The 26,526-nt window shown below is 42.1% G+C and overlaps 1 protein-coding gene across 4 annotated transcripts in view; it reads left to right on the top strand.

Moving 5' to 3' along the window:
* TTLL11 (tubulin tyrosine ligase like 11) overlaps nt 1–26,526 on the top strand; it is a 209,050-nt gene that overhangs the window by 34,358 nt on the left and 148,166 nt on the right. For 3 of the 4 annotated variants that reach the window (XM_074330955.1, XM_019731232.2, XM_074330957.1), the window contains exons 2-3: nt 3,573–3,669; nt 9,870–10,003. The exons of the other annotated variant lie outside the window; for it this stretch is intronic. In XM_074330955.1, the coding sequence (XP_074187056.1) occupies nt 3,573–3,669; nt 9,870–10,003 (231 nt within the window). The remainder of the gene's footprint in view (nt 1–3,572; nt 3,670–9,869; nt 10,004–26,526) is intronic. 4 annotated transcript variants of the gene reach the window in all.

The following is a 26,526-nucleotide window of genomic DNA, read 5'->3' as shown; positions in this document are numbered from 1 at the left end:
TGGGGGGTTTGGATTTGCTCTTTGGGCCATTAGAAGAGGGACCCTAATATCAGTTCCTTACGCACAAATATGCTCAAAAGCTCACTTAATGGGTTCAGTTCTTGTTTGAGACTGGCTGTTTTGCAAGTGTGTTTTCATCCCGCTGGGCAAGAGGGAAAGGGATTTTTGGGTCCACTCAGGTGTCTATGCTGAGGGAAGAACTTCCTTTGTGGCAAAGATGGTAGCATGTGGGGTGAGGGTAGGTTAGTTACGGTAGCTCATGTGTGACTGATAAGCACCGCAACAATGATCAGTTCAAGGTCAGCTGTGGGCAGTGCTCCAACCCACGGGCCTTGGAATCAGGCAGAGCTGGATCTGACCTGACCTGCCCTTCCTAGCTCTGTGACCTTAGGAAAGTTACTTGATCTCTCAACGCTTTGGTTTCTTCCTCTGTAAATAGGATTCATAGTAGCACCTCTCTCATAAGGTTGCTGTGAGGATTAAATGAGGTAATATATGCAAAGTGTTCAACACACAGTCATAGTAATAAATAATCCATAACCGTTAACGTTAACGATGATGATGACATATTTGAGTAGTTGCTACACATCAATGAATACGTGCCTTTATTCACGTATTCATTCACGAAACCCACTGCAGATGTTGCTCACCATGGTGTCCGTGAACAGCTACAGGCTTCAGAGAGTTTTTGAACATCCTAAAAACATACGGAAAAATTTGTGCATGTGTGTGTTTTTCTGGAAAGAATCTCAAAGTGCTTGTTGCCCTCCCCCCAAAAGTTTCGCTTTCACTTAGAAATAAATGTTTACAACCCCGCCTTGTCTTTTCATGGCTTGAGATCTCATTTCTTCTTAGTGCTGAATAATATTCCACTGTCTGGATGGACCAGTTTGTTTATCCATCACCTACTGAAGGACACCTTGGTTGCTTCCAAGTTTGGGCAGTATTGAATAGAGTCGCTGTAAACATCTGCGTGCAGGTTTCTTTGTGGACATACATTTTCAACTCATTTGGTTTTTAAGCCAATTTTTATACCAACCATTGATATCTTAGCAATATCAAGTCCTCTAATCTGTGAACATGGGATGTCTTTTTTACTTATGTGTGTGTCTTTAATTTCTCTAAGCAATATTGTGTAGTTTTCAGTGTATGTCTTTTGCCTCTTTGGTTAAATTAATTCCTAAGTGTTTTATTCTTTTTGATGCTATTATGAATATAACTGTTTTCTTAATTTCCTTTTTTGGATTGTTCGTGATGAGTATATAGAAAAACAACTGATTTTTGTGTATTGATTTTGTATCCTACAACTTTACTAAATTCATTTCTTATTTCTAACAGTTTGTGTGTGTGTGTGTGTATAATCTTTCACGTTTTTGTATATAAGATCACGTCAGATGCAAACAGAGATATTTTACTTCTTGCTTTTCATTTGAGATGCCTTTTATTTCTCTTTCTTACCTATTGCTCTGGTTAGAACTTCCAATACCGGGCTGGATAGTGGTGCTGAGAATGGACACCCATGTCTCATTCCCCATCTTAGAGGAAAAGCTTTCAGTCTTTCACCATTGAATGCAATGGTAGCTGTTTAAGTGGTGTTTAAAAAGATCTTGAGGAGAGGAGGGATTATGTCTCTCAGGACCTATTTAAAATTGTATTTCTCTGTGTTCTCAGCACCTCGCACAGTGTCTGGCACATAGTAGTTATTGAATGAATGGATTAAGGAAAAAGGCAGTTTCTCAAAATGGAATGAGCTAAAGGCCCTTCTGAATGAAGGGTTGATTTGGGATCCGTGAGGGTGGCAAGGAGTCAGCGATTGTCCACTGACATGGGGCGGGCGTTACTCCCACCTTTCAAGCAGCAGAGCCGCGTGGATCTTGGTAAACGTTGCTTGGATACTCGCTTCCTAGAGCGCCTTCCCTGGTTGTTTCCCCCTTCTCTGTATTAGCACGTAACAGCTGGAAAGAAATAGCATATGTTGCGTCTCTCTGTATTTGTGACTGCTGAGTTAATAACTTCAGTCCATTGGATGCAAAAAAAATGAGTAAAATGCTATAAATTATAGATGTAAGTTGTTAATGCTAATAGAGTGTGTAACATATGCCTCATGTTGGCACAGCTCTGAAGCAATGTGAATGTGCTTGAGTCCGTTTGCCTTCATTTTAATTTGGACTAGTCGGAAAGCACTGAGTTCCCACCGTTTCATTAGTAATGCTGTGTTCTTCCATTGGAACGTAGCCCTCTCAACTTGGACTAGATAAAAATTCTGATTAATTATAGTCTTAGAGCGGGAAAATCAAATGATTTTATTTCATGTGTTGGCATTTTTCTTCATCTGGACTTTAAACAAGCAGGTTCTAAATATGAGCTAACATATACTCGTTTTTTTCCTTTAACAAGGGTCATCTTAGTTGCAAGTTTAAAAAATATGTTCTATAAATGCAGAGTTTGATAACACTTGGAAATGCAGAATTCGATCAAACTTGATTAATTTGATAACCTAGGCTGTAGTGGAAAGAGCAGGCCCTTTTGTCTCAGTGAGGGAAACCCTATAGCTTGTGCAATAAGGGGATATATTCTAAGAATGCAAGGCTGTCTTAGAGGATCCTAGGACAGGAAGGCCAGCCAGGCTCAGGAGGGTTTGGGCCCAGGACCGAGAAGCCCCAGGGACTGAGGTCACTCAGTCTGTGTCTCCAGGGCCATGGGGGGCTCACCTTTACTTTTCTCTCTGCACCTGCCTCTTTCTTCTCTCTCAGCAGATTGGCTGCCTTTGCTTCTCTGTGCACATTGCCAAGCACCGCTGCCCAGCTCTGGCTTTTTATCACTTCCAGTTCAAGGGCCAGCAGAGGCGGCCTGATCTCTGATTTCCAAATTCCTGGAAGGGAGAATCTGGTTATCTCATTTGAGTCATATGACCGCACCTGGTTTGTTCATTTATTTGTTTAAAAAGTCTTTGTTGAATGCCAGAAACTGCTTTAGGCACTGAGGATGCATCTTGCCCTTGGACCTTGTGTGTGTGTGTGTGTGTGTGTGTGTGTGAGAGAGAGAGAGAGAGAGAGAGAGAGAGAGAGAGTTTTTGGGGGGACTGGATTGAGAGTTATAATTTTCAGAGAAAGAGAAGTATGGCTTGGGATCCAGATGGACCTGGATTCAAATCCTGATTCCTCCCCTTACCAGCTCTGTGTGACCTGGTTTAGATTACCATTAGATTAGATTACCATTCTCAGCCCCAGTCTTCTCATCAGTAAAAGGGGAATAATCCTTTCTAGGTAGTTATAAGGATTAAAATGAAAGAGTGCCTGTAAAGTCATGAGTCTAACGCGTGCCACATAGAATCAGAATTCCACCCCATCCCGGGTTGTGACCCTGAGCGACTTACTTAACCTGTCTGAATCTGTTCCTTTGCCTATAAAATGGGAAAAAAATATCAGCTACCTCATGTGCTTGTGTGGTCACGGTGAGGACTGAATCATGTGATGTGTGCCAGGGTGCCAGGAGTTTGTACACGATAGACATTCAGTGTGGTCACTGCTCATCTTACTTTTATTATTAGTCACATTTTTTCTTTCTTCCAGTTCCCTTTTGGCCGACGCTTGCCTTGTGACATCTACTGGCATGGAGTTTCATTTCACGACAATGACATATTCTCCGGTCAAGTGAACAAGTTTCCAGGTATCCGTTGTTATTGTTGGCATTTAAAAACGTTTCCAAGGCTGAGTCTCAGGGTACATACACTCGTCTACAAAACATGACAGTGCTTCACGATTAAACTCAATGACTTTTAGTTGGGAACTGCTGCCTCGGTGCCATTTCCTTGAGAGGGACGTTAATGCAGCGGAATCAGGACTTATCCCACCAAGGGTTTAACGATTGGAGGCTCAAACACATAAAGAGACAGGCTCTCCTGGTCTAATTCCACTGGGGGAAGAACATGATTTTCACTTTTTGGATTATGAATATAATACAGAGGTGTCATGAGGGGACTATACTCTCAAAATGAAAAATATAGACCTTTTCACTTCAATAATTTGCAGGAAACAGAAGTACTAAAGTTCTAGGACTATGTCACAGAAATGGAGTTAGCAGTTTTCATTTTCTTTAAGTAACATCTTTGGAGAAACCATTTTTAAAACCCAGTGCAGCAGTCTCCGTGCTGGGAACACCAGACTGCAGACGGCCTCAGCTCTCACCTCAGGGCGTTGTCCCAGCAAGTCACCTGCAAGGGGGAGTCAGTGCCGGAAAAGTGGCATAGCCAACACCTTAAGATAGCCCCTCTCTCTCCACTCCCAGTCCCCCTATATGCCTTTCGCTTTGTTTTTAACCTCCACCACCCTCTTCTGCTCTCATTGCTCTTCATTTTTTTTAATGGCTAAGTGAAGAGGGTGGTTACGGTGAGCAGGTGAGCAGAAGTGCTTAGGGGGAAAGGTTAAGCTGGGTCTGAGCAGAGCCAAAGGGGCTGCCACTAATTTTCAGAAATTTTAACATACTGCTTAAACCATATTATAATACAATAGTAAATATTTTTTTAAAAAGAATGTCTCCCTGAATCCCATCCCTCATTTAACAAAACCACAATGTGAATATTTCCATATTTCCTCCCAAACCTTAACCACGTTTATGTATCATTTTTACATAGTTGCTGTGAGAGTATAGTTGCCTGAATATAAGGTGATTTCTCTTAGTGTTATTATACCATTGATGCTTATTTTAAAAAGGTGAATCAACTTACTCTTTTTCTTTTGTATTCCATGGCAGATCTTTAAGAAAACACCTCAGAAAACCCAGTGTCCATATTTTATACACTGGCTAGTTGTGCCCCATCCACTAGGGGGGTTTCATTTAAGCATGCACTCTCCCACGGGCCACACTTGGCTCAGCTTCATTTAGAAGGATATAGGGCAGGAAACGCAGCTTGCCAGCTAGTCAGTGTCAGGCATTTCTCTCCGGTGGCGTCTTTGCAAGGGTTCCAGAGGCCAGTCTCTGGCCCTTCAAGTGAAAGCTCCGGTGCGAGGAGACAAGACCCTCCTGGGTGGGTGTGGGTCTGTCTTGGCTCACACACCCTATAGGAGCCAATATTTTGTGTAGGACTTCACCACATAGCTTCCAGGGTCTCTCCCGTACCCCCCATCATGCTAAGGGACAAGCGTCACTACACTCGAGAAAGCCGGAAGCTGTGGCTTCCTACCAGGGATTTATGGATTTTGCCAATCAGGTCATTTTAACCATAGGCTTTGTTGTCTAGGAACTTAGCTAACTTTCCACCGTTATTGATTTCCAGAGGAATAGAGCTAAAAAATTAACCCAAGGTCAGATTTGTCCCTAGAGAATGAGAGAGGGTTTTGTTAGCGAACAAGAACAATTCCTGCAAACAGTTTCTTGCACACAGTTTAATGGAAAAAGCTATTCTTTTCTCTCTGCTGCTCAGAAAAGGTGACTTTTTGATGCCACTAAAGGGCTTCCTGGGATATCTGAGAACATAATTTGAAAGAGAACAGCTCTTTGAATGAGGACAGAGTTCCTGAGACATGAGTCATCAAAGGAGGCTTCATTTACATTTTCCCTGCTCTCTCATGCTTCAGCTAATGGCTGAGAAGGAAGGAAGTAGCGGTGGCTCTACATTTGGACCACAGATTAGAGACACAGAGAAAAATATCCCCCAAAAGACTAGTTTCATTAAAAGTGACATAAGAATATTCATCTCTAAGAAGCACGTTTGTCCCATCCCATGTTCCGCATGCCAGTGATTAGAACATATAATTTTCCACTTTACTAACAGCAGTTAATTAGCTCTAATGACAAAGCAGGCTCTCGAATATCTAGGCAGAGGAACAGTGACGCCACACGCTCTGCTGTGTGAAAGGCAGCAATCGTTAGCAGTGGGCGCCCGTTGTGTCCAAGCTCATCTTCTGTCTCTCAGATAGCCCATAATTTTAAAAGTGCATTTTGTGTGCACTGTATGTTACTTAGAGTAAGTTCTAGTGGATGTGCCAGGCAAGTACAAACTTCCCACGCTGAATGAACTGCAAACTTTTGGCTACGCATATGAAAATAATTTATGTTGTTTGTGTCAGCACATTAGCTTTTAGCTACCTTTTTATGGGCAATTTCCTTCAAGATGCGTTATTATATCTTAACTGATGAATTCAGACTTTCTATAAAAATAATCTGATTTAGATGTGTCTCGCTCTGCTTTAAGAAAGGGCAAACCTGTCAGTTCTCAGCTTACAAACAACTTTTGGTGAATTTCATGATCTGAGATGTTGGCAGCACATGGCAGGTGGTGCCTGAGAGCCCAGTATGTGGAGGGGGCTTTCTGTTGAGAGGGAGAGGGCTCCCTCCAGTGAAGAATCTATGGGGGCAGCCATGTGTCAAGCACGGGCTGGGCATAAAAAGACAAGAAGGGCATGTAAAGAGAAAGTCAAGTACACAATAAGTGCTATGCCAGAGGAAGCTTGGGGTGCTGTGAGAGTTTGGAACGAGGGCAGGTGACCTGACCCAGATTTGCTTGGGGGTCAGGCAGGGTGAGAGATCCTGGAGGAGAAGATTGACATGTGAACCGAACCTCCAGGATTGGATGGGCCTGACCCTCATGCAAAACAAGGGAGCAAAGTTGGTGTAAAGATGTAGAGTGCTTAGAGCACCCGGCTCACACAGTGAAGGGCAAGTGGCCCACAATGGTTAGAAAGGGTCAAGTGTGACGGGCAGCAGAGAGGTGATGGACAGAGACCGAAGGTCATGGGAAGCCACTAAGGAATTGTTAAACCAGAGAGTGACATGGCCAGCTTGGATTTTAGAAAGTTTAGCCAGAGGGTTGCACTGGGGATGGGCAGAAAAGCTGAGAGAGGAAATGGAGAGAGAGCTAAGAGGTTACTGCATCATCCAGGCAAAAGATGGCCGTATCAGTGGTGATGGGAATAGAGAGAAGAGTATTTGTTGTTTGATGGTTGTAATGTGTTTTTGCCAATAATTATTGTTATGAATGATATTTGGATTGAATAATGCTCCCATCCTAGCTGAGGTTTTATTATTATTATTTTTAAGCTGGGCAAGTCTGAGGATCCAGCTGTTACCACTCCTGGTAACGCCACACCGCTGAGACCCACCAGGCCTTGAGCCTCTGTCTGTGTAGCCGACGGAAGGACCCAGGCTCAGAAGGAGTGGCAGGAGGCAAGCTCTTGGTGTGAGAAGCTCTAAGCTGAGTGAGGGGTTTTCCCAGTCCACAGGGAAACTGCCACAGCAGGGACATCTGGGGTCAATTTTGTTGAGAAACCCAGCAGGCATCGGCCTCCAAAGAACCTGTGAGGGGGCACCGCAGTCCCAGGCAGGAGGACTCCGGCCCTTGCAGGGGAGACCTGAGGGGAACAGATGAGGAACTTCGGAGAGAATAAGGCAGAGGCGTTGCTAAGGCAGCCACCCAGGCAGCAGGAGCAAGACAGGCTACTCAAACTTGGGGACAAAGCAATGGAGCCTCAGGAAAACAGTTAAAATCCCCCTTATCTAATTGGAGTACAAAGTTAGGGTCAAAGCTTCCTTTGTTCCCAAGCTTGGGGGTTGCTGATGGTCAGACCTAGAGCTTCCACCACAGGTCAGGATGGGTCCCAGAGCCTAGGGCAAGGGTCACAGTTAGGGCCCGTTCTGCAGCAGGTTAGAGAGGGAGGCAGAGTCTGGAGCCAACAGAGCCTGGCTACCACCCCCCTTTTCACATGTTTACTCTGGGAACATGTGCTCTGACTCAGCTAGAAGCCCAACTACTCTTGTCAGCATCTTACTGAGGTAAACTGGCACTCCCCACTCCTGTGTCTGAGCCACGGCCAGACCCAGGGATGTCAGCATCCTCCATGTGGGGTTGAGTCAAGGGTGAGAGACATTCTCCCTGGCAGCATTGGGGGGAAACACAGCCTCGAAATGGTGCAGGAACAAAAGTATTGTTGGTAAGTGGATTGAGGGAGGGCTATACCGGTGCTTTCTGGAGACAGGCATTCAGGCAGGGTTAGGGGTAACTGTGTCCAGCCGGCAGGCTGGAAGCATCTGGGAAAAGTAGCCATTGGCTTGTAGGGGCACTTCTGAGGTTGGCTATTTTTAGTGGAGAACTACCTGGAGACAGACACAAAGGTAAACTTGCCAAGAGGCCTGTTGGCTGGTGTGGGGACTGCCAAACCACATCACAAAAGGAGCCACTGCAGATTGAAAATGAATATTTACTCAATTTGCTGGACATTGATTTTCACAAAACTTTTCTGGAGCACTCAAATTGCGTTTCTGTACTCATGGCACTTCTGTCTGTGTTGTGTGAGTCCTTCTGACTTGCCGAGGGATTTCTTACCCTTCCCCTGTCACAGTGCCACTCAAATACACAGCACAGTTTGGTCAGGAGGCATCATCTATTTGATGTGACGTGATGTGTTACAGTTAGTTATGAAGGTTTTTAGTTTAATGCTATAACTGAAACAAAGAAGCTGAAACCTTGTTTTTGTGTACTTTGTGTTCAGCTGCTGTTTATAACTCAAAATTTCTAATTTCATAGGGAATTAAAAGGAATAGCTATAATTTTCCAAAGTATTTCTTGGGAAGCTCAGAACAGGGTCCTCAGTGAGTTTTTTTTTTTTTTTTTAATATCGAAGAGTCCACGTCAGAGCACAATTTATAAGTGCTTCTTAAGCTCCTTTATTTCTTACTTAATCCTTCTCTATATCCTTCTAAACAAGAACTAAGAACCTGGGCATTGACATCTTGAAGCTGCGATCTTTAGATTTATTGCTCTTTTTAATATGCCGAGGGAAGCAAGAAGTAGGTTATTAAAACCCTCATTCTCAAATGTTTACCCTTTGCTGCCTGAACATGGGAGTTTAGAAAAACCACATCCATTCTGATTGTGCCCATTTGGAATGTGTGACAATTTGGACATGCCACGCTTACCTGGAACTTTGTACTTTCTATTAAAAATGACTTTGCTTAAGCAAATTTCTAGTGTCATTGATGGAACTGGGTAGCCTCTTTCAGGGTGAAGGCCGATTTTTGCCTCCATTTTTAGCAGGGATATTCACTTTAAGAAATAAGCATGCTAAAATGTAACATAATTTTTACCTATTTGCTTAAAGTTTGCTCAGTTATACACTCAGTTTCTTCTCTTGTCAGAGTTACTAAAGATGTGACAAGAAAAAAGTCCACTATTCTTTGAAAATGTTTTATAAGTGAGACATTTCAATCCCCTCTGGGCAAATTAATGCGATGTGATCCATATCGGCATCAGTACTTAGAGCCGAAGACCTCCTACAGATTCCGTTTTTTTCCCCTTAAACTATGAATTATGCTGATATCCTTTCCACTCCCTGTTCTTATTCCAAGGAGACAGATTTTATGCTGAAAAGATGTATATTTTTCTATCTTATACCTTTTGTTAATACTCATAAAAGACTAAAACAAAGCAACTTAAACTTCTCGTAATAGCAGCAGAGTCCACTAGATAATATTCTCTAGGGTTTAAGATGGAAGGAACCCCAGAAGTACATATGGTGGCCCCAAATTAAAGAGGATAGTAAGTTTTAAGTGCAAGATGGAAATGCTTCTCTTTATTCAGTATCTAGGGAGCTGGCAAAGAATGGAGTAATAAGCTAGGTGGAAACTCATTCCTTCAAATTGATGCTTCATTTTTTTAAGGAAACAAAATTCACCTGTTACCTCACGTTTTTCATTAATTTGCTAGGGCTTTCCAAACCATGAGTCACCGCTGTGGGGAACAACTCATGCCTGTTTTTAATCTTGTCTGAAAAAGTCAATATGTCGGGTGGGTGGTTTTAAAAGTCCCACATAATGGTTGTTTTATAGCTAGTAGCTCACTGTTGTTAAAACCTCACAGCTTCTCTTCTCCCCAGGCATGACGGAGATGGTGCGTAAAATTACTCTGAGTAGAGCAGTGAGAATCATGCAGAATCTCTTTCCTGAGGAGTACAACTTCTACCCTCGCTCATGGATTCTGCCTGACGAGTTCCAGCTCTTTGTTGCTCAGGTAGATGGATGGCACTCTGAACCTATGACCCTTGAATTATATTATGGTTGCAGCTGTGTCCTGGGTCCTGTGCTGGGAGCTGAGACGGGCCAAGGGGAGTGTTTAACAGTACACAGTAGTCACGGCAGCAGTCACGGCAACTTGCAGACTTGAGCAGGGAGGGTGACAGGTAAGTAAACTGAAGAAGTGGGTCGTCAAGAGAAAAGGCTGATATTGGGAGCTGGGTCATGGGGTGGCATTTGCAGCACCAGGGAGACAGAGCTGGGGCAGGTGCGTGAGCCCACAAGAGGATTGGGACTGTTTAGGTGAATCCTAGAGGTGTGGTCTCCCCAGCATCCTGTGGCACTAAATGTGGGAGGCCGGGCTCCGCTTCAAGGCCAGGGAGTAGGTCTGACAAACTGAAGGTGGGGGGCGGGGCAACTTTTAAGTGTCCTGCTTTAAATGTGTCCTAGAATCAACTTTCAAATCACCCATTCCATATTGAAGAGAAGTATTTGAGCATGAAATACTTTGGAGCCTTCACCACTAATGGTGAAACAGAGCCAATAGGGAAGCTGAATTCAGAATTGCCATTTTGGTTAGTCTTTTCATGATTTCACTTAGGACCATTTCAAAGCCTTTGTCCACAGGTTCCATGCCATCTCACACCTCTGAGGGTAGCTATACAACAAATGCCTACCTAATTGTCATAAGGTAATACCATGTATGGGCCCCACTCTGCTCCTCCAGGCATTCTGGTAGGAGTTTCACATGATTTCTTTTGATCCTCATAGTGAAGTTGGTTGTGTTGTTATCCCCATTTTATAGATGAGGAAACTGAGGCTTTGAGAAATTAAATGACTTGCTTGAGAAGTAAGATTTAGACTTAGAGCTGATTTCAAGGCCTATGTTTTTTATACTGTGCTATTTATTGCCTGCCTGTTGTTTTGGTTTTAATATTAAATTCTAAAACTTGTAATAAAATTATGATTTATAAAGCACAAAGAAAGCTCGAAGTGATAATTTTTAAAACGAAGCTCTCTATGAGATGGTGGTCCCATGGGTCTATACCTTTTTGAAAATTCATCAAATCGTAACTTAAAATGAGTACATTTTATTGTATGCAAATTATGCATAAGGTTTTAAAAATAAACTATTAGTGTTTCCCCATACTGACCCCCGCAATGTCCCACTTTTGTGGCTCTGCTCACGCTGTTGTTCCAATGTGGAATACCTTCCTTCCTATTTCTGTGACTCTGTAGCTAACAATTCTGCCAGGCGGAATATAAGTGAGATGCCAGTTTGTGCTTTCAAAATCAAATAAGTGAAAAGAGCACATCCGTCATCCCCAAAAGTTCCTGGGTGTCTCTTTGCAGTCAAGCCCCTCAATGCTCCCACCCCACCCCCACCACCCGGCCCAGGCACCTCCTGATCTGCATTTTTGTCATAGATTAGTTTCACCTGTTCAAGAAATTCATATAAATAGAATCCTACAATACAGTATGTACTTTTTTTGAGGACTTTTTTCTTCCAAAATTATATTTTTGAGATTCATCCATGTTTGCTGTGTATATTAATAGTTGGTATTTTTATTGGTGAGATGTTTTCCATTGTATGACTATACCACTATTTGTTTATCCATTCACCAGTTGATGGGCGTTTGAGTTATTTCCACTATGGAGATGTTATAAACAAAGCTGCCATGACTAATCATGTACATACACGAAGTCAGACAATGAAGTTCACGAGCTTGTTGCAACAATGTTGCTCACCTTTTTTGATATCAGAGGGATTATGAATTTGTACCAACTGGACTAACAGTTAACGAAGTTGACTATTTGGAAGTGCTGAAAAGACTGCTTGAAAAAGTTAGACGAAAACGACCTGAACTTTTCTCCAATTCATGGCTCTTGCATCACGACAATGCACCAGCTCACAGGGCACTGTCTGGGAGGGAGTTTTTAGCCAGTAAACAAATAACTATTGGAACATCCTCCCTCCTCACCTAATCTGGTCCCTAATGACTTCTTTCTTTACCTGAAGATAGAGGAAATATTGAAAGGAAGACATTTTGATGACATTCAGGACATCAAGGGTAATACAACGACAGATCTGATGGCCATTCCAGAAAAAGAGTTCCAAAATTGCTTTGAAGTAGGGTTTCCAGGTGGGAATTCCTGCCCATTCTCAGGAATTTTCTTCGCTTTCCTGTTCCCGAACCCCGAGATATAAACTGTTTTCTGTTCTCCACGATGAATCGTTTCCACAAAGTGACGGCCGATACTACCAACCACCTGGGTTCAAGGAGCCAATTTTCCTGATTTCCCGACCAACTTTTCTTGGGATTCAGGAACGGAAAAGTGAACAAAATTCCCGAGAACAGGTTGGAATTCTTGCCCGGAAACCCTAGTGATAAGTCGGAAAAATGTCTAAGAGAAACATTGTGAGTAGTATGTTTATTTCCCATTATGGGTATTACTGGGTTCAAGGAGCCGATTTCCCGATCAACTTTTCTTGGGATTCGGGAATGGGAAAGCAAAAAAAATTCCCGAGGATGGGTGGGAATTCCCGCCCGGAAACCCTACTTTGAAGGGTGGACTAGGTGCTGGCGTTGGTGCATAGCTTCCCAAGGGGAGTACTTGGAAGGTGACCATAGTGATATTCAGCAATGAGGTATGTAGCACTTTTTCTAGGATGAGTTTGCGAACTTAATTGTCCGACCTTGTACATTATTATTATTTTTGCTTTGAGAAGTCAATTATCTTATAAAGAAACTGAAAAATGAGTATATTTGTCTTCTATACTCACCCGTATATTTACACGTCCAGCATTCTTCATTCCTTTGTGTAGGTCTGGGATTCCATCTGGTATTATTTTCCTTCAACATAAAGAATTTTCTTTAACATATTTCTTGTAATGCAGGTCTGCTGGTGGTAAATTCTCTCAGCTTCTGTTTGTTTGGAAATGCCTTCATTTTGCCTTGAGTTTTAAAAATGTTTTGAAATAATTTTGGACTTACAGAAAAGTTACAAATAAAGTACAGAGAGAGCTCCCATATACCCTTCATCTAGCTTCGCCTGTTATTAACATCTTATACAAGTACTGAACCTGGGAAATTACCATTGATATAATATTACTAAATATCCACACCCCTTCTTTGCATGTTTTCTATTGTCCCCCTAATCTCCTGTTCCTGGGACAGGATGTACTCCGTGATCCCTCATTGCATGTAGTTGTTATTTTTAATTAGTCTCCTCTGAGCTGTAAAGAGTTCCTCGTTCTGTCTTTGTCTTTCATGACCTTGACTCTTTTGAAGAGTACTGGCCAGTTATTTCTTTAAGAGTGTCCTCACCTTGGTTTTGTTTGATTTTTCTCATGATTAGATTCAGATTACACTTTTTTGGGAAGAAGGCTACAAAAGTGATGTTGTGATCTTCTCAATGCAGCACCTCAGGAGGTGCAGGGTGTCAAGAGGTCTTAATTCAGGTGACGTTAACTTTGATGTCCGCTTAGTTAAGGTGTATCTGCTAGGTCTCTCTCCTACAAAGTTACTACTTTTTCCTTTTGTAATCATCAAGCATCTTGTGGGGAGATATTTTGAGACTCTGCACATAGCCTATTTGTCTCATATATTTTTTGAAAAATCAACTTCAATTAAGGCATAATTGACATACAGTAAACTGTAAATATTTAGAGTGTGCAGTTTGATATGTTTTGATATATGTAAAAACCCCATGAAATCATCACCACAATCAAGATAATAATGAACACATCCATCACCCCAAAATGTGTCCTCATGTCCTTTGGTAATCTTTCCTGTCTTCCCCTCCCTGACGTCTACCACCCGTCTCCAAGCAACTATGGATCTGCTTGCTGTCAAGATTACACTTTCTAGAATTTTATGTAAATAGAGTTGTAGAGCTGGTAATCGTGTGTGTGTGTGTGTGTGTGTGTGTGTGTGTGTGTGGCTTCTTTCATGCAACATCGTTAATTTAAGATTTCATCCATGTTGTAGTATTCATCAATAATTCATTCATTTTTATTATTGGGGAGTATTCCATTGACTGTTTGCTTCTACCATTATCTGCTGCTGGCCATTTGGATTGATACCAGTTTTTGGCTATTACAAATAAGGATACTATAGACGTCTGTGTATAAGTCTTTGTGTGGATATAGTATGTTTTCTGAATCAATGCTTAGGAATGAAATGTCTGGATCATATAGTAGGTATACATTTAATTTGAAAGGAAGTACCAATTTTTTTCCAAAGTGGTGGTGCCATTTTGTATTCTTAACAACGTATGAGCATTTTAGTTCTACCACATCCTTGCCAACACTTGGTAATAGTCTTTTAAATGTTAACCATTCTAACAGGTATGTAGTGGTTTCTCATAGATTTCAATTTATATTTCCCTAATGATTAATGATGTTGAGCATCTTTTCATGGGCTTATTTGCCATTCAAATATTTTGTTCTTTGACAAAATATGTATTTACATCTTTTGCCCATTTAAAAAATTGACTTGCTTATTTTAATTATTGAGTTTTGAGAGTTCTTTATATATTTTGAATATAGGTATTTATCAGATATACCACTTGCAAATATTTTCTCCCAGCCTGTGCTTTTAAAAATTCTCTTAACAATATCTTTTGAAAAGCAAGTTTTTAATTCTGAGGAAATCGAATTTATCAATTTGTTTTTTATGGATCATGCTGTTGGTGTCATATACACAGAATCTTCACCTAACCCAAGCTCACAAAGATGCTTTCCTTTTTTTTTTTTTGTCTAAAAATGTTATAGTTTTAAGTGTAGTTCTATAATTTTGACTTAATTTCTTAATATTATGTGAGGTATGGATTGAAGTTCTTTTTGTGTGTGTGTGAGCGTGCACGTAGACCTCTAATAGTTTTAGAAACATTTGATGAAAATACTGACTCCCCCTCTCCAATTGCCTTTGCACGAAAATTGTTGCTGAAGTATGTGTGGGTGTATTTTTGAATTCTCTATTGTATTCCATTGATATATTTGTCCACTTTCATCCAGTGCCTGCCTGTCTTGGTTACTATAGCTTTATAATTAGTCTTGAAATCATGTGGTGTAAGTCCTCCAAATTTGTTTTTCTCTTTCAAAGTTGTCTTGTCCATTATAGTCTTTTAATCCACCATATGAATTTTGGAATAATCCTGTCAATCTCTACAAAAACCCTGCTGTGATTTTTATTGTGAATACATTGAATCTATATATCTTATATTCACTTTGGGTAGAACTGACATGTTAACAACATGGAGTCCTCTGAACCATGGGCGTGATTTATTTCTCCTTTTGTTTAGGTCTTCTTTAATTACTTTGAGCAATTTTTTTTGTTTTTTTAATGTATGGGTCCTTCACATCTGTTGTCAAATTTATCCCTAAGTATAATATTTCAAATTTTTGATACATGAGCAATGTTTTGTTTTTAAACTTCAATTTTTAGTTATTCATTGTATGTAGAAATAGTTGATCTTTACATATTAATCTTGTGTCCTGCAACCTTGCCAAACTCACCTAATAGTTCCAGTAGCTTATTTTGTAGGTTCCATGGGATTTTCTACATAGACTATCATGTTCTCTGAGAATAAAATGGTTTTATGTCTTGCTTTCAGATCAGCCCTTTATGTCATTTTCTTGCCTTATTGTACTGGCTAGAACCCCCATCCAGTGTTACCTAGGCAAAAGAGATGCGGAGGGTTATATTAAGACATTAAGACAGGGGTCTCATGCAGAGAAGGACAGATGTGAAGAATAGTTAGAGGCGGAATGTATAGGACTTGGAGACAGATCGGAGAGGGGGATGGAGAGGAAGGCAGAACTGACACTTTCAGGACTCTGATGGGGACGCCCCAGAGGAGGAGGAGGTTTTGTGGAAAAGACGGAAAGCTGAGCAAGTGCTTATTGCTTAACTGTTGGCTTTCTGACTTTAGCCATTCAGAGAGACTCTTTGTCATCAGTAAAATGGGGAGGTGGGGTTAGGCAATTGCTCTTTCTCTTCCTAGTTTAGCAGTATAAGCCCTCAATCCAGTGTCAAAGCCCATTTGATTGATGCTGAAAGTACTCAGAACTGGATAGTTCCCTAATATAAAGGAGGATTTCTTTGTCTCTAAAATAACAATAATTTAGAATCTGCTGATTCAGGGCCTGCTGGTTCACATGCAGAATGAGACTATGAAACCTTTCAGCAGTCGCTTGCTGGAAAGCCCTGGCACCATCACTTCTTCATGGGCTTTCAGACAAGTCCCTTCTCTTGGCCCCGTTTCTCCAACTGTCAAATGGGGAAATGATGATAACCTCAGAGTGACTGTGGGCATCCAGTCAGTATTTGAGGATGAAATGCTTTATTATCTGAAAACCTGAAAAAAACATGCGGCATTCTTGTTTTTAATATCACCTCTGTCTTAATATAAAACAATGCATTCACATTAAGAATTCAAATAATAAAAGAATGTACAAAGTAGAAAGTGAAAAAAATCTCCCCACTCAGAAATGACTGGACACTTTAGTGTATATTTTCCCCAGCTTTTTCCTATGTATAAACAAATATACACTGTAACACACATAGCCTTTTTTCTTTAAAAAATGGGATTAGACTATATACATCCTCCTCTTAAGCCTGCCTTCCCCACTCCCCACCCCCTCCCAAATATGTTTCACTCGTCTCTCCGTCTTTCCGCGTCCATGCTCTACAGCCGTCCATGGGGTGAATGTACCCAAACTTTCCAGGTCATTCCCCTGCCGGTGAACATTTCAGTCGTTCTCATACTTGGTTCAATAAGTAATGCCGGCAGGAATACCCTCCTAGAGGTATTTTTGTACACCTCCCTGCCTCACTTCCTTAGGTAGACGTCTCAGGGTGGAATCGCTGTATGAAAGGGTGTGTGCATTTCCATTTTGGCCGTGAAAGCCAAAGCCAGGGCCTTATGAGAAGTGACGCAGTTAATTAGGAGGGTGGGCTGTCCTGCAGGAGGGCGGCAGCAAGTTCTCCGTGTGCGAGCTTCCCTGGGTGATTCCTGGCAACAAACAGCAGGAGGATGCACGCGCGAGTAGCTGGAAAACATTTTAGAAGCTGCCACTTTGTGGGTGTTCTGTTTCTCACATTAATTAGGATGAAATCTATTTCATCAAAGGAAACGGGAGATCCACCTTCCCCCTGCTATCACCGTTTGCCAAACTGGTACCCAAACGTGGTCAGCAGGTGGCAGTAGGAGGAAGCAAGTAGGATTCTCGGTGGAAATTTTTGTGAACACTGGAGGAGGATGCAGGCTTTCTTCCCAATTTTAGCAGATGGCCAATAAAAAAATTCCTTGGAGTTTATTTTGCATATGGTCTCCCATCTGGGTATTTGAGAAAAGTACAGTTTTGTTATCAAAACAGTATTTATTATGGTGAAGGAGTTTGTATTTCATAGCAGAAGAATTTTTCAGTGAATAAAGCCAAAAACCTGTTCAGTAATGTTTTGCAGTTTCTTGGAAGGAACCAGGGAGCATGGGTCTTCCATTTTCCTCTCCAGTTACCATCCTAAGTTAGCTTTTATTGATTCAGCTCCTCAAGGCTGAATGAAGTGCATTATTTGCAAAATCCCCAGAGAACAATGTTCTCCACTGGGTTTAGGAACTAGGAAAATGTGGAATTATAAGTGGGTCAGAGTCGAGGCAGAAAGAAAACCTGCAATGTGGGGCATATGTTCCTTGTCTTGATTCCACGCTCAGCAAATAAACTTCTGGTGAGTTGATTATTTGCATCATTTTCCTTCATATAGACAATGAATGTGGCTGACTTTGGCTCCCCGATGGTTGAAGTTCACTCAAAGGATGAAGTTTAAGCTCCTTTGCATGCCTTGTAGAGCCCCTGCCTCCCTCTGCAGCCTCAGCTCCCACCATTTCCGAGCTCTTCTTCCTCTGGGATCCTTCCATATTCAAATTTCTTAGGTACTCAGGGGCGCCTCTGCACAGCCTCTCTTTTTGCCTGGAGCGCTCAACCTCATCCTTTGTGCCCCTCTCCCACCTCCAAAGCCGCCTTCTTTCACCTACCAATTTTGCTAATTCTTCAGACCCTTGCTTATCTTTTCCTTTCTCTATAAAGCCTAGTACTCTGCTCCCCATGTCAGGGCGAGGGGCACTTTGTGTTTCTCTCTTCCTGGTTCTTATGTCTATCACACTGCTTAGTAACTACATGTGTAGTTATTTTTCTCTCCCGTCCTGTCCCACAAGGGCAGCGAGTCTCATTCATGACTGTAATCCTAAGTGACCATAACAGTGCCTGGCACCTCGTGGGAAGTCAAGTGCATTTGCCCAATTGAATTGCAAATTAATATGCAGATGCAGTCGTTGGAACAGCTTTGTCCCTTGCGAGTTTAGCCATCAAAAGTTAGCTTCCCCAAGGCCAAGGATATCAGCCTGGCCCAGCCTGTCACTTTATAAGGGCAGGGGCCAGACTTGGGCCGTGAGGAACTTACCGCAATGATGTCATCCAGTGAGATGGCAGCCCCACACAGAGCTCTTACACACCTGCAGCCAGCTTGAGAGGTGTCATGGAGTCTATAATGCCTTCTGCTTATGCAGCACGGCCCCGTGGCCCAGGGTTCCAGTGCATGACCAGTGGAAGAACGAAGACAGAAGGAGGGGACTCCAGCTGTCAGAAGAAGGCAGATGACTCACAGCCCCAGGCAGACACGCTGTAGGAGCCCTCCTTTCACCTCCCCATCTGCTTTAAGTTTTATTGCCTTTTTGCCAAAAATAGAACTTCACCACCTCCTGCTTAGATATATCGAGTTGTTCTTGTGCCCCTTGCTTAACAGCTCAATTTGTTTACTGGAAAAATGACATCATCTGAAACTCAAGATGCTGTTCCTCTTTGGAAAAGCGCACTTAGGTCCTATTCACTAGGAAGTCCTTTCAAATAGCCCGAGTGACAACTGGCACATGGGTAGTGCTTTGCAGTTTACCACGCGCTTTTTATACACATGACCTCTGTTATCCTGACTCATTGGGGAGTTATCATTATCTCCACTTTACAGATGAGAAGACAGAGATTCAGAATCAAAGGTACTAGCACATGGTTAATTATACACACTCTGCAATTCGTGCACTCAGATCTCTGACTCAGTGTGGTTCATACATTTCCGGTGACCTACTGAGGGCCATGTGCTAGGGTTACAAGACAAGTTAGATGTATCCTTGCCCTGTGCAATCACTTAACATGAAATGAAACACTGGGCCAGGGTCAGGAGACCTGGGTTCCAGTCCTGGTACCGTCCCTTTTTTCCCCCCTCCAGCTCTTTGAGATATAATTGAGATATAACACTGTATATTTTTAAAGTATATACAACATGATGATTTGATACACATGTATATTGCAGAATGATCGCCACAATGTTATTGAACACATCCGTCACCTCACATAATTATAGTTTTTTTTTGTGGTGCGAATATTTAAGGTCTACTTTCTTAGCAACTTTCAAGTATATAAAACAGTATTGTTAAGTGTAGTCACCATGCTGTACGTTAGATCCCTGGAACTATTCATCTGGTAACTGAAGGTTTGTACCCTTTGTCCAATATCTTCCTATTTCCCCCATCCCCCTGCCTTGGCAACCACAATTCTACTCTCTGTTTCTATGGGTTTGGCTTTTTTTTTTTTTTTAATTTCACATATGATATCACACAGTATTTGTCTTTCTCTAACTTATTTCACTTAGCATAATGCCCTCAAGGTCCGTCCACATTGTAGCAAATGGCAGGATTTCCTTCTGTTTTTTTTTAATGGCTGAAGAGTATTCCGTGTGCATGTGTGTGTAACATTTTCTTTATCCATTCATCTGTTGATGGACACTGAATTTTGTTTGTGTGTGTTGGCTGTTGTGAATAATGCTGCAATGCACGTGGGGTGCAGGTATTTCTGAGAGATGGTGATTTCATTTCCTTTGAGTAGACCCGGAAGTGGGGTTGCCGGATCATATGGTAGTTGTATTTTTTAATTGTGTGAGCAAGCACTGTACTGTTTTACGTAGTGACTGTACCAGTTCTCATTCTCACCAATAAGGTGTGAGGCGTTATCTCATTGTGGTTTTGATTTGCATTTCCTTGATGCTGAGTGATGTTGAGCAGCTTTTCATGTTGGCCGTCTGTACGTCTTCTTTGGAAAGGTGCCTGTTTAGGTCCTCTGCCTATTTTTAAATCAAATTATTATTTGCTGTTGAGATGTATGAGTTCCTTGTATAATTTGGATATTAGCCCCTTATTAAATATATGGTTTGCAAATATCTCTTCCCGTTCTGTAGGTTGCCCCTTCATTTTGTTGATAGTTTCTTTGCCGTGCAGAAGCTTTTCCATTTGATATAGTCCCACTTGTTGGTTTTTGCTTCTGTTGTTTGTGCTTTTGGTGTCATATCCTGCTGCCACCTCTTAACTGGCTATGAGACCCTGGCCAAGTCATGTACCCCGTCCCTTAAGGTTTCAGTGCTTCCTCTGCAAGAGGAGAGGGTTGTAGAGCATCACTAAGATCCCTTCCAGTTCTAACCTTTTGTGAATTCTGTGAGTTTGGCTTTCCTGGGCTTCCATAAAACTCCCTGCTGGAGTTAAAATTCTGCATGAAATTCTGCTGCCAGGGCTTCAGTGGGAGCACAAAGGGCCTTATGTAATCAATCTTCTTCTTGCTAACGCTGGGTCGGTGTAGCCCGCGGCTTGGTGAAGTGCTGATAATGAAGGCTGCACGACAGCTGCTTCTGGAACTGCATTGGGGCTGGCCGTGGCCATCTCCTCACCTCCGCCTCACTCCCTGGAGGGTCACGAACTGAAGCTGTGTCTGCATATTCGTCCCAAGTAGTGCTGTGGTATGGTCGGCCGAGGCCAGCAAATATTGGCGAAGCCAAGACCGCCTTCCCGGTGGTTCCCTCTAAAGCCCGTTCAGAAAGACTCACATCTGCCCAAGTTTGTGCACCTATGACTGTTTCTTCTGCCAGGGATACCCTTCCTGCTTTTGCCCACCTGACAGACTCCTCCTAAGTGTCCGTGTGACAGAGCCCAGTGCCGCCATATCTATAAAGGCTTTTTCTAATACCCCTTCCCCACTCACTCCACCTCCCACTCCCCTGCAGCCCTGACCCATGGGCACTTCCTCTGGGTCCCAATTCTATACTCTCCCTCAATCGTAGGACCCCCAAACACCGTATTTTGTTGCATGGTTTCTATTTGAGAGATAGTGAGGCAAGGGTTTGGAGTCATTATAGACCTAGGTTAAAATCCTTTCCTCATCACTTCCTAAGTGTGTACCTTGGGTAGGTTACTTAATTACTCTGAGCCTCAGTTTCCTCATCTGCAGCACCATAGGGATGCTATGAGAACCACGTTCTACCCAAATGGACATTTACTTATTTGCTGTTCCTGCTACACTGGGGGCCCCCAGGGAGCTGGGAGATTCATTTCCATTTCCCAGGTGCCCAGCACAAAGGGGACCCTCCGGCATATGTGTGTGAAATGAATGAATATTGAAAGAGATTTTGTGGTCTTAGATGGAAATTTAAGCTGGAGCGAAGAATGCTTACACAAAGCATTTCTTGTGTTTCTGGCTTATTGGAAATAAACTTATTTTAATTTTTAATAAAAATCTAATCTTGAGACTAATTGTCTCATGATTTGATGATAGATTAGTTAGGAGAGGGAAAAGAGTTAAGACTTCCCTTTGACTGAATGGCATCCCAGCTTGACTTAAACTTTTTTCCTCTTAGACGTCCCCCCCCCCCCACCCCCTGAGACAGCCTTGTATAGTATAATAGTTTAAAGAGTAGAAGCTCTATTGTTTAATTTTTCTAAACTTCAATTTGGCCTCAAATACATTTAATGTTTTAAATTGCAGCGATTAGAGTCTTGCTACTTTGCAGTACTGATTTTGTCTGTGGAATTTTGAGATAAATGTGATCATTACAGGGTTACTGCTGTAAAGTGCTCCCCGCCCCCCGCCCCCCGGCCCCCCATCGCAAGCTCTGCAAAAGAAAAAGTGAAAGAGGTAAACATTTTTATGGGAGACTGATTTAAAGGTCACGAAAACCCTACTTCCTAAAAGCGGGGGAAAAGGTCATCTTTCACCCTTCAATTTTTGTCCTTTCATTTCATCCTGCAAAGATTCTTAGTGGTGTCGCCATAGTCACTTGAGTAGAGATGCCTAATTTTCTTCAAGAAAATAGTGGAACTGATCTTGAGTTCAGTGCCTATTTTCGAAGGGAAATTATGAAAATTGCTCTGCCTGTAGCTCCTTTCCTCGTCTCCAAAGAAATGAAGAAATCTCTCCTACTCTGTTTCTTGTTCAACTTTTTTTCTATATAATTGCTTCTTGGAGGAGTTCTAATGAAAGGCGAAGCAAAGTCGAGATTTGGATTTAGAAAGATGTTGTAATGGAATTCTCTGGCCTCGTTAATGAAATATGATTCTCTTGTGTTTTCCTCTCACCGGCACACGTACCCCCCTTCTCCCACCCTCCTTCTGAAATTAACCCCATACATTTTTGAGGAGACTTAGAAAAGTAGGGTAAAAAGATTTGTTTGGCTAGAATAGATCTAATAGTGCTTTCCTATCCTTTTGAAATTAATGGCCCTCTTCCATTTTCTTTTAACTTTTTATTTTGTCATAATTTCAAACTTACTGAAAAATTGTAAGAAAAATATAAATAACTTCTGTACATCCTTCACCCAAATAACCCCAAATATTGACAATCTACCACATTTGCTTGCTCTCTCTCTCTCTCTCTCTCTCTCTCTCTTTCTTTCTCTTGTAAGCTGCATACAGGGTAACAATTTACTCCTGAACACTCTGTGTGTATTTCCTAAATAAAAGAGCATTTTGGTTTTTAGCTACAATGTAATAATCAAAATCATGAAATTAACATTGATCAGTATTATTTTTTAAATTTAATCATGTTCAGAATCTATTCAGATTGTGACAACTGTCCCAGTAATCATAGTAAAAGAAAATCCTAGATCATGCCTTGCACTCAACGGTTGTGCCCCTTTACTCTGCATTAATCTGGAAGAATTTCTTAGTCTTTCTTTGTGTTTTCATGCCCGTGTAGGCTACTTAGCAGACAACCTCTCAGTTTGGCTTTGTCTAGATTATTAGATTCACGATATGCATTTTGGGCAGGAATAGCACAAAAGCAGTGTTGTGTTTTTCTCAGGGGTATCATCCATACAGGCACATGATATTAATGTGTCTTATTACTGGTGATGTTAACTTCCAACCATTGCTAAGGTGGCTGTCTGCCTGAAAAGTTGCCATTTTCCCCTTTCTAATTAATAAGTATCTTGTGGGAAGATACTTTAAGACTACATAATATCCTGTTACTCCTCTAGTTTTAACCTTGGTTAACGATTCTTGCCTAAATCAGTTACTATTGTGATGGTTACCAAATGCTGATTATCTAAGTCCACCATTCTGTTTCCATTTGTTAGTTGAGTTTCTGCTGCAAGAAATAACTTTGCCTTTTAATTTATTTATCTATGGATGCATGCATGTTCATGTGAGCTCATGGATTCTTATTTTATTCAATGGATTATAATCCTTTGTTATCATTATTTATTTTGATGCTCAAATTATCCAAGATTTGGTCAGTGGAGCCCTGTGTCCTCTTAGCAGTCTCGGTGACTGTGAGAACGCTCTTACTTTCACCACAAGATGCTCTAGGCTTTTCTTGTATTTCCTCTGCCCCAGCCTTGGATTCACTCAAATTTCCAAGAAGCCCTATGTTTTTAATTTTTGAGCTTTTTGTTTGTTTGTTTTTGGTGGGTGCTAAGTGTGTTCATTGCTACAGGGGTGTCATTTCAGTGCCCTCTCCCTTATATAAAAAATATTCTGTGAGAGTCTCTTTACCATCCTGAAATGAAATAAAACCACTCATAGTTCTTTAAAAAAATCCACCCTAAATGTTCTTTAAAGGAGAAAATAAGGAAACGTTCTTTATAACAAAATTCTCTGTATTTCAGTAAGTAAATGCTTTGGGGGGCACTGTTACACTAGAAGACATAATGAAGTAGTCAAATGCTTGTACCTACCTGTGATGAATAAGTTTGGATACAAGGAAAGACAATTTGATTCAACCTTATTCATATTCTCTCTCATATATATGATATTACACATAATGATATATTATATATACTATGTTTTAAACTATTTGATCTTTTGAACTGTTTTGTCGCATATAATCACCGTGTGTAGCACGGGTGACTCAGCCATGTGCCATCAGTGATGTGATGCTTCTGAAATATCGAACAACTCTTGATAAAATTCCAGGGGGAAAAAAGGCAAAGTATAACTTTCCCTCTATTTGCATGGAGGTGGCATTCCTGGAGAATTGTGGCACTCAATTTAAATCATGTAGAAAATTCTTTTTGTTCAGATGTGACATGGAGTTGGGTTGTAGGCTCCCTCCATGTTCTATATAAACAGGTTCTTTCACTTTATGAAGGTGTGGCAGGACTGCCCAGTGCGTGGCAGTCTGGCATCCTGGTCCCTGCCCACCAAGTGCTGGTAACGCTCTCCCTTCACTGTGACAACTGGAAACACTCCCAGCAATACCCCAAACCCTCCCTAGGAGGCGCTGCCTCCTCCCTCGTTGAGAACCACTGATTGCTCTGTACGGAGCAGGGGCATTTTCGACTCTCCTCCATAAAAAACACAAATCCTGGTATATTGCTTACAGGTGTTTACTTTTTAACACTTTCCAGATTTATGTCTAAGGTTACCCTGATTCACACTTTACTTCTGGGATGAGAATGTCCTTGATCAGGCTCCCTGAGTTCACTGCCCTAGGTGGCCAGTGGGGGGTGGGAGGCGTCCACATGAGGGAGGACGGTTTGCGACCCCGTAGCACAGCGCCATCCTGCAGGGAGTCTGGTCATAACCTAGTTCTCCAGAGAGCTTATGGAAAGAATCCTGGAAACCCTAAGCAGACAAATGGCTCCATGGTACAGATGAGGAAAGTGAGACCAAGAGAGGGAAAGAGTCTTGGCCACGTCACACAGCGAGTCAGAGATACGAATTAGGTCTAGAATTGAAGTTGGTACCAAAGAATAAACAAATGTTGGGACTGGAAAGGGCGTAACCCCCTCTGGGCGAAACTGCGCCACACCTGGACAGGTGACCAGACTCCAGCCTATATTTGACCATCTTCAGAAATGCGAAGTTTAATGTTTTTTAAGGCAATTCATTCCACTGTGGGACTTTCCAAATTTTAAAATATTCCTGAGTTGAGACCTTTCTCATCCTTTCTTCCCCGTCCCCGCTGGATGTGATTTGGCCTCTTGGTCCCAGGGAACATGTGTGTTCCCTGTGGACTCTATGCCAGCCCTTCAGAAATTTCAAAATCATGTCCACGTCCCCTGAGCTTTCTTAGCTCCAGTCTCTGGCGTTGGACTTGGCACTGAGATTATTGTGCTGAACAGGCCTCACAGGTCTCGTCCTCATGGAGCGTTTGGTGCAGCAGGGAAGCCAGTACTACGTGATGTGAAGCCACCCGCTGACGCTCGCTCCCTGCTTCCTTTTCAAAGTGGTGTCCTGGAAAGAGCTTGGGATCCGGGCTGGCTCCACTTGTGCTGACACTCCACAGCTAACGACTGGCCTTGCGTTGCTTCCTTCACTCTCTGAGTTCTGTTTCCTCCTCTGTAAAACCCAAACAACGACTCTACCTCATTGGGAAGTAGGGTGGCCTTAAAGCGCCCAGCGCTGTGGTGCTCCATGAATGGCCGCTTCTTCCTCTTGCTCTTTTCCTTCCTCCACTGTGACAGATTTGAAGCAGCTTGTAGATATTTAGAAAGTGCTTAAAGCTCAGAAGAAAAAGATTTCTCAGAGTGAAACCACTCAGAGTTACCTCTGCTGCTCTTGGATTCACCTGATGTTAGATAATCAGGGTTTACTTTAAAAATTACACGGGTGAAATACTGACAAGGAGATCGTGGATTCAAGGTGAAGGCAAAGAGTAAATTGTCTCTCAGATTAACTGTTGTGTTTTTAGTGTCATGATACATACTGACTAATGTCACCATTATACATCGACATTATAATCGGCCACATTATTAATCGGAATTAATCGGAATACTGAGCTCCAAGTACATTCTAATTTTACAAGTGTCCCCTGGTTGTGCAAGTCTGGGAAATGCAGGGCCAGAGAGGTTTATTATAATCCTCGTTAGATGGATGAAGATGACGACGCTGTGGGGTAACAAACACTCCATTTCTTGTGTCCCTCTGTGTCTGTTAGTCTATGGGATTATATCCTGATACCCTGAAACGCTGTCCTGTTGCGGCTGTCACACAGCTGTCCTGTCTATCTGGGTGCCCTAGGTGAGGTCTCCCATAGAGAGCGCACTCTTTCCAACCTTTCCAACTGTCAGTGTCAGGGGATTCCCTCTGGGGAATCTGCATGTGCTGCCAGGACACGGGAAGATACTGTCTCCAGCCATCTCAGGGCGCTGAGGAGCCCTTTCACCCTGAGAGTATCTAGAAGCAAAATGACCTAGCTGCACG

The sequence above is a fragment of the Rhinolophus sinicus genome, linkage group LG04 (assembly GCF_036562045.2).
Source record: "Rhinolophus sinicus isolate RSC01 linkage group LG04, ASM3656204v1, whole genome shotgun sequence".
NCBI lineage: Eukaryota > Metazoa > Chordata > Mammalia > Chiroptera > Rhinolophidae > Rhinolophus > Rhinolophus sinicus.
Note: the sequence above shows the minus strand (reverse complement) of the source record. Positions and strands in the feature narration are given on the sequence as shown.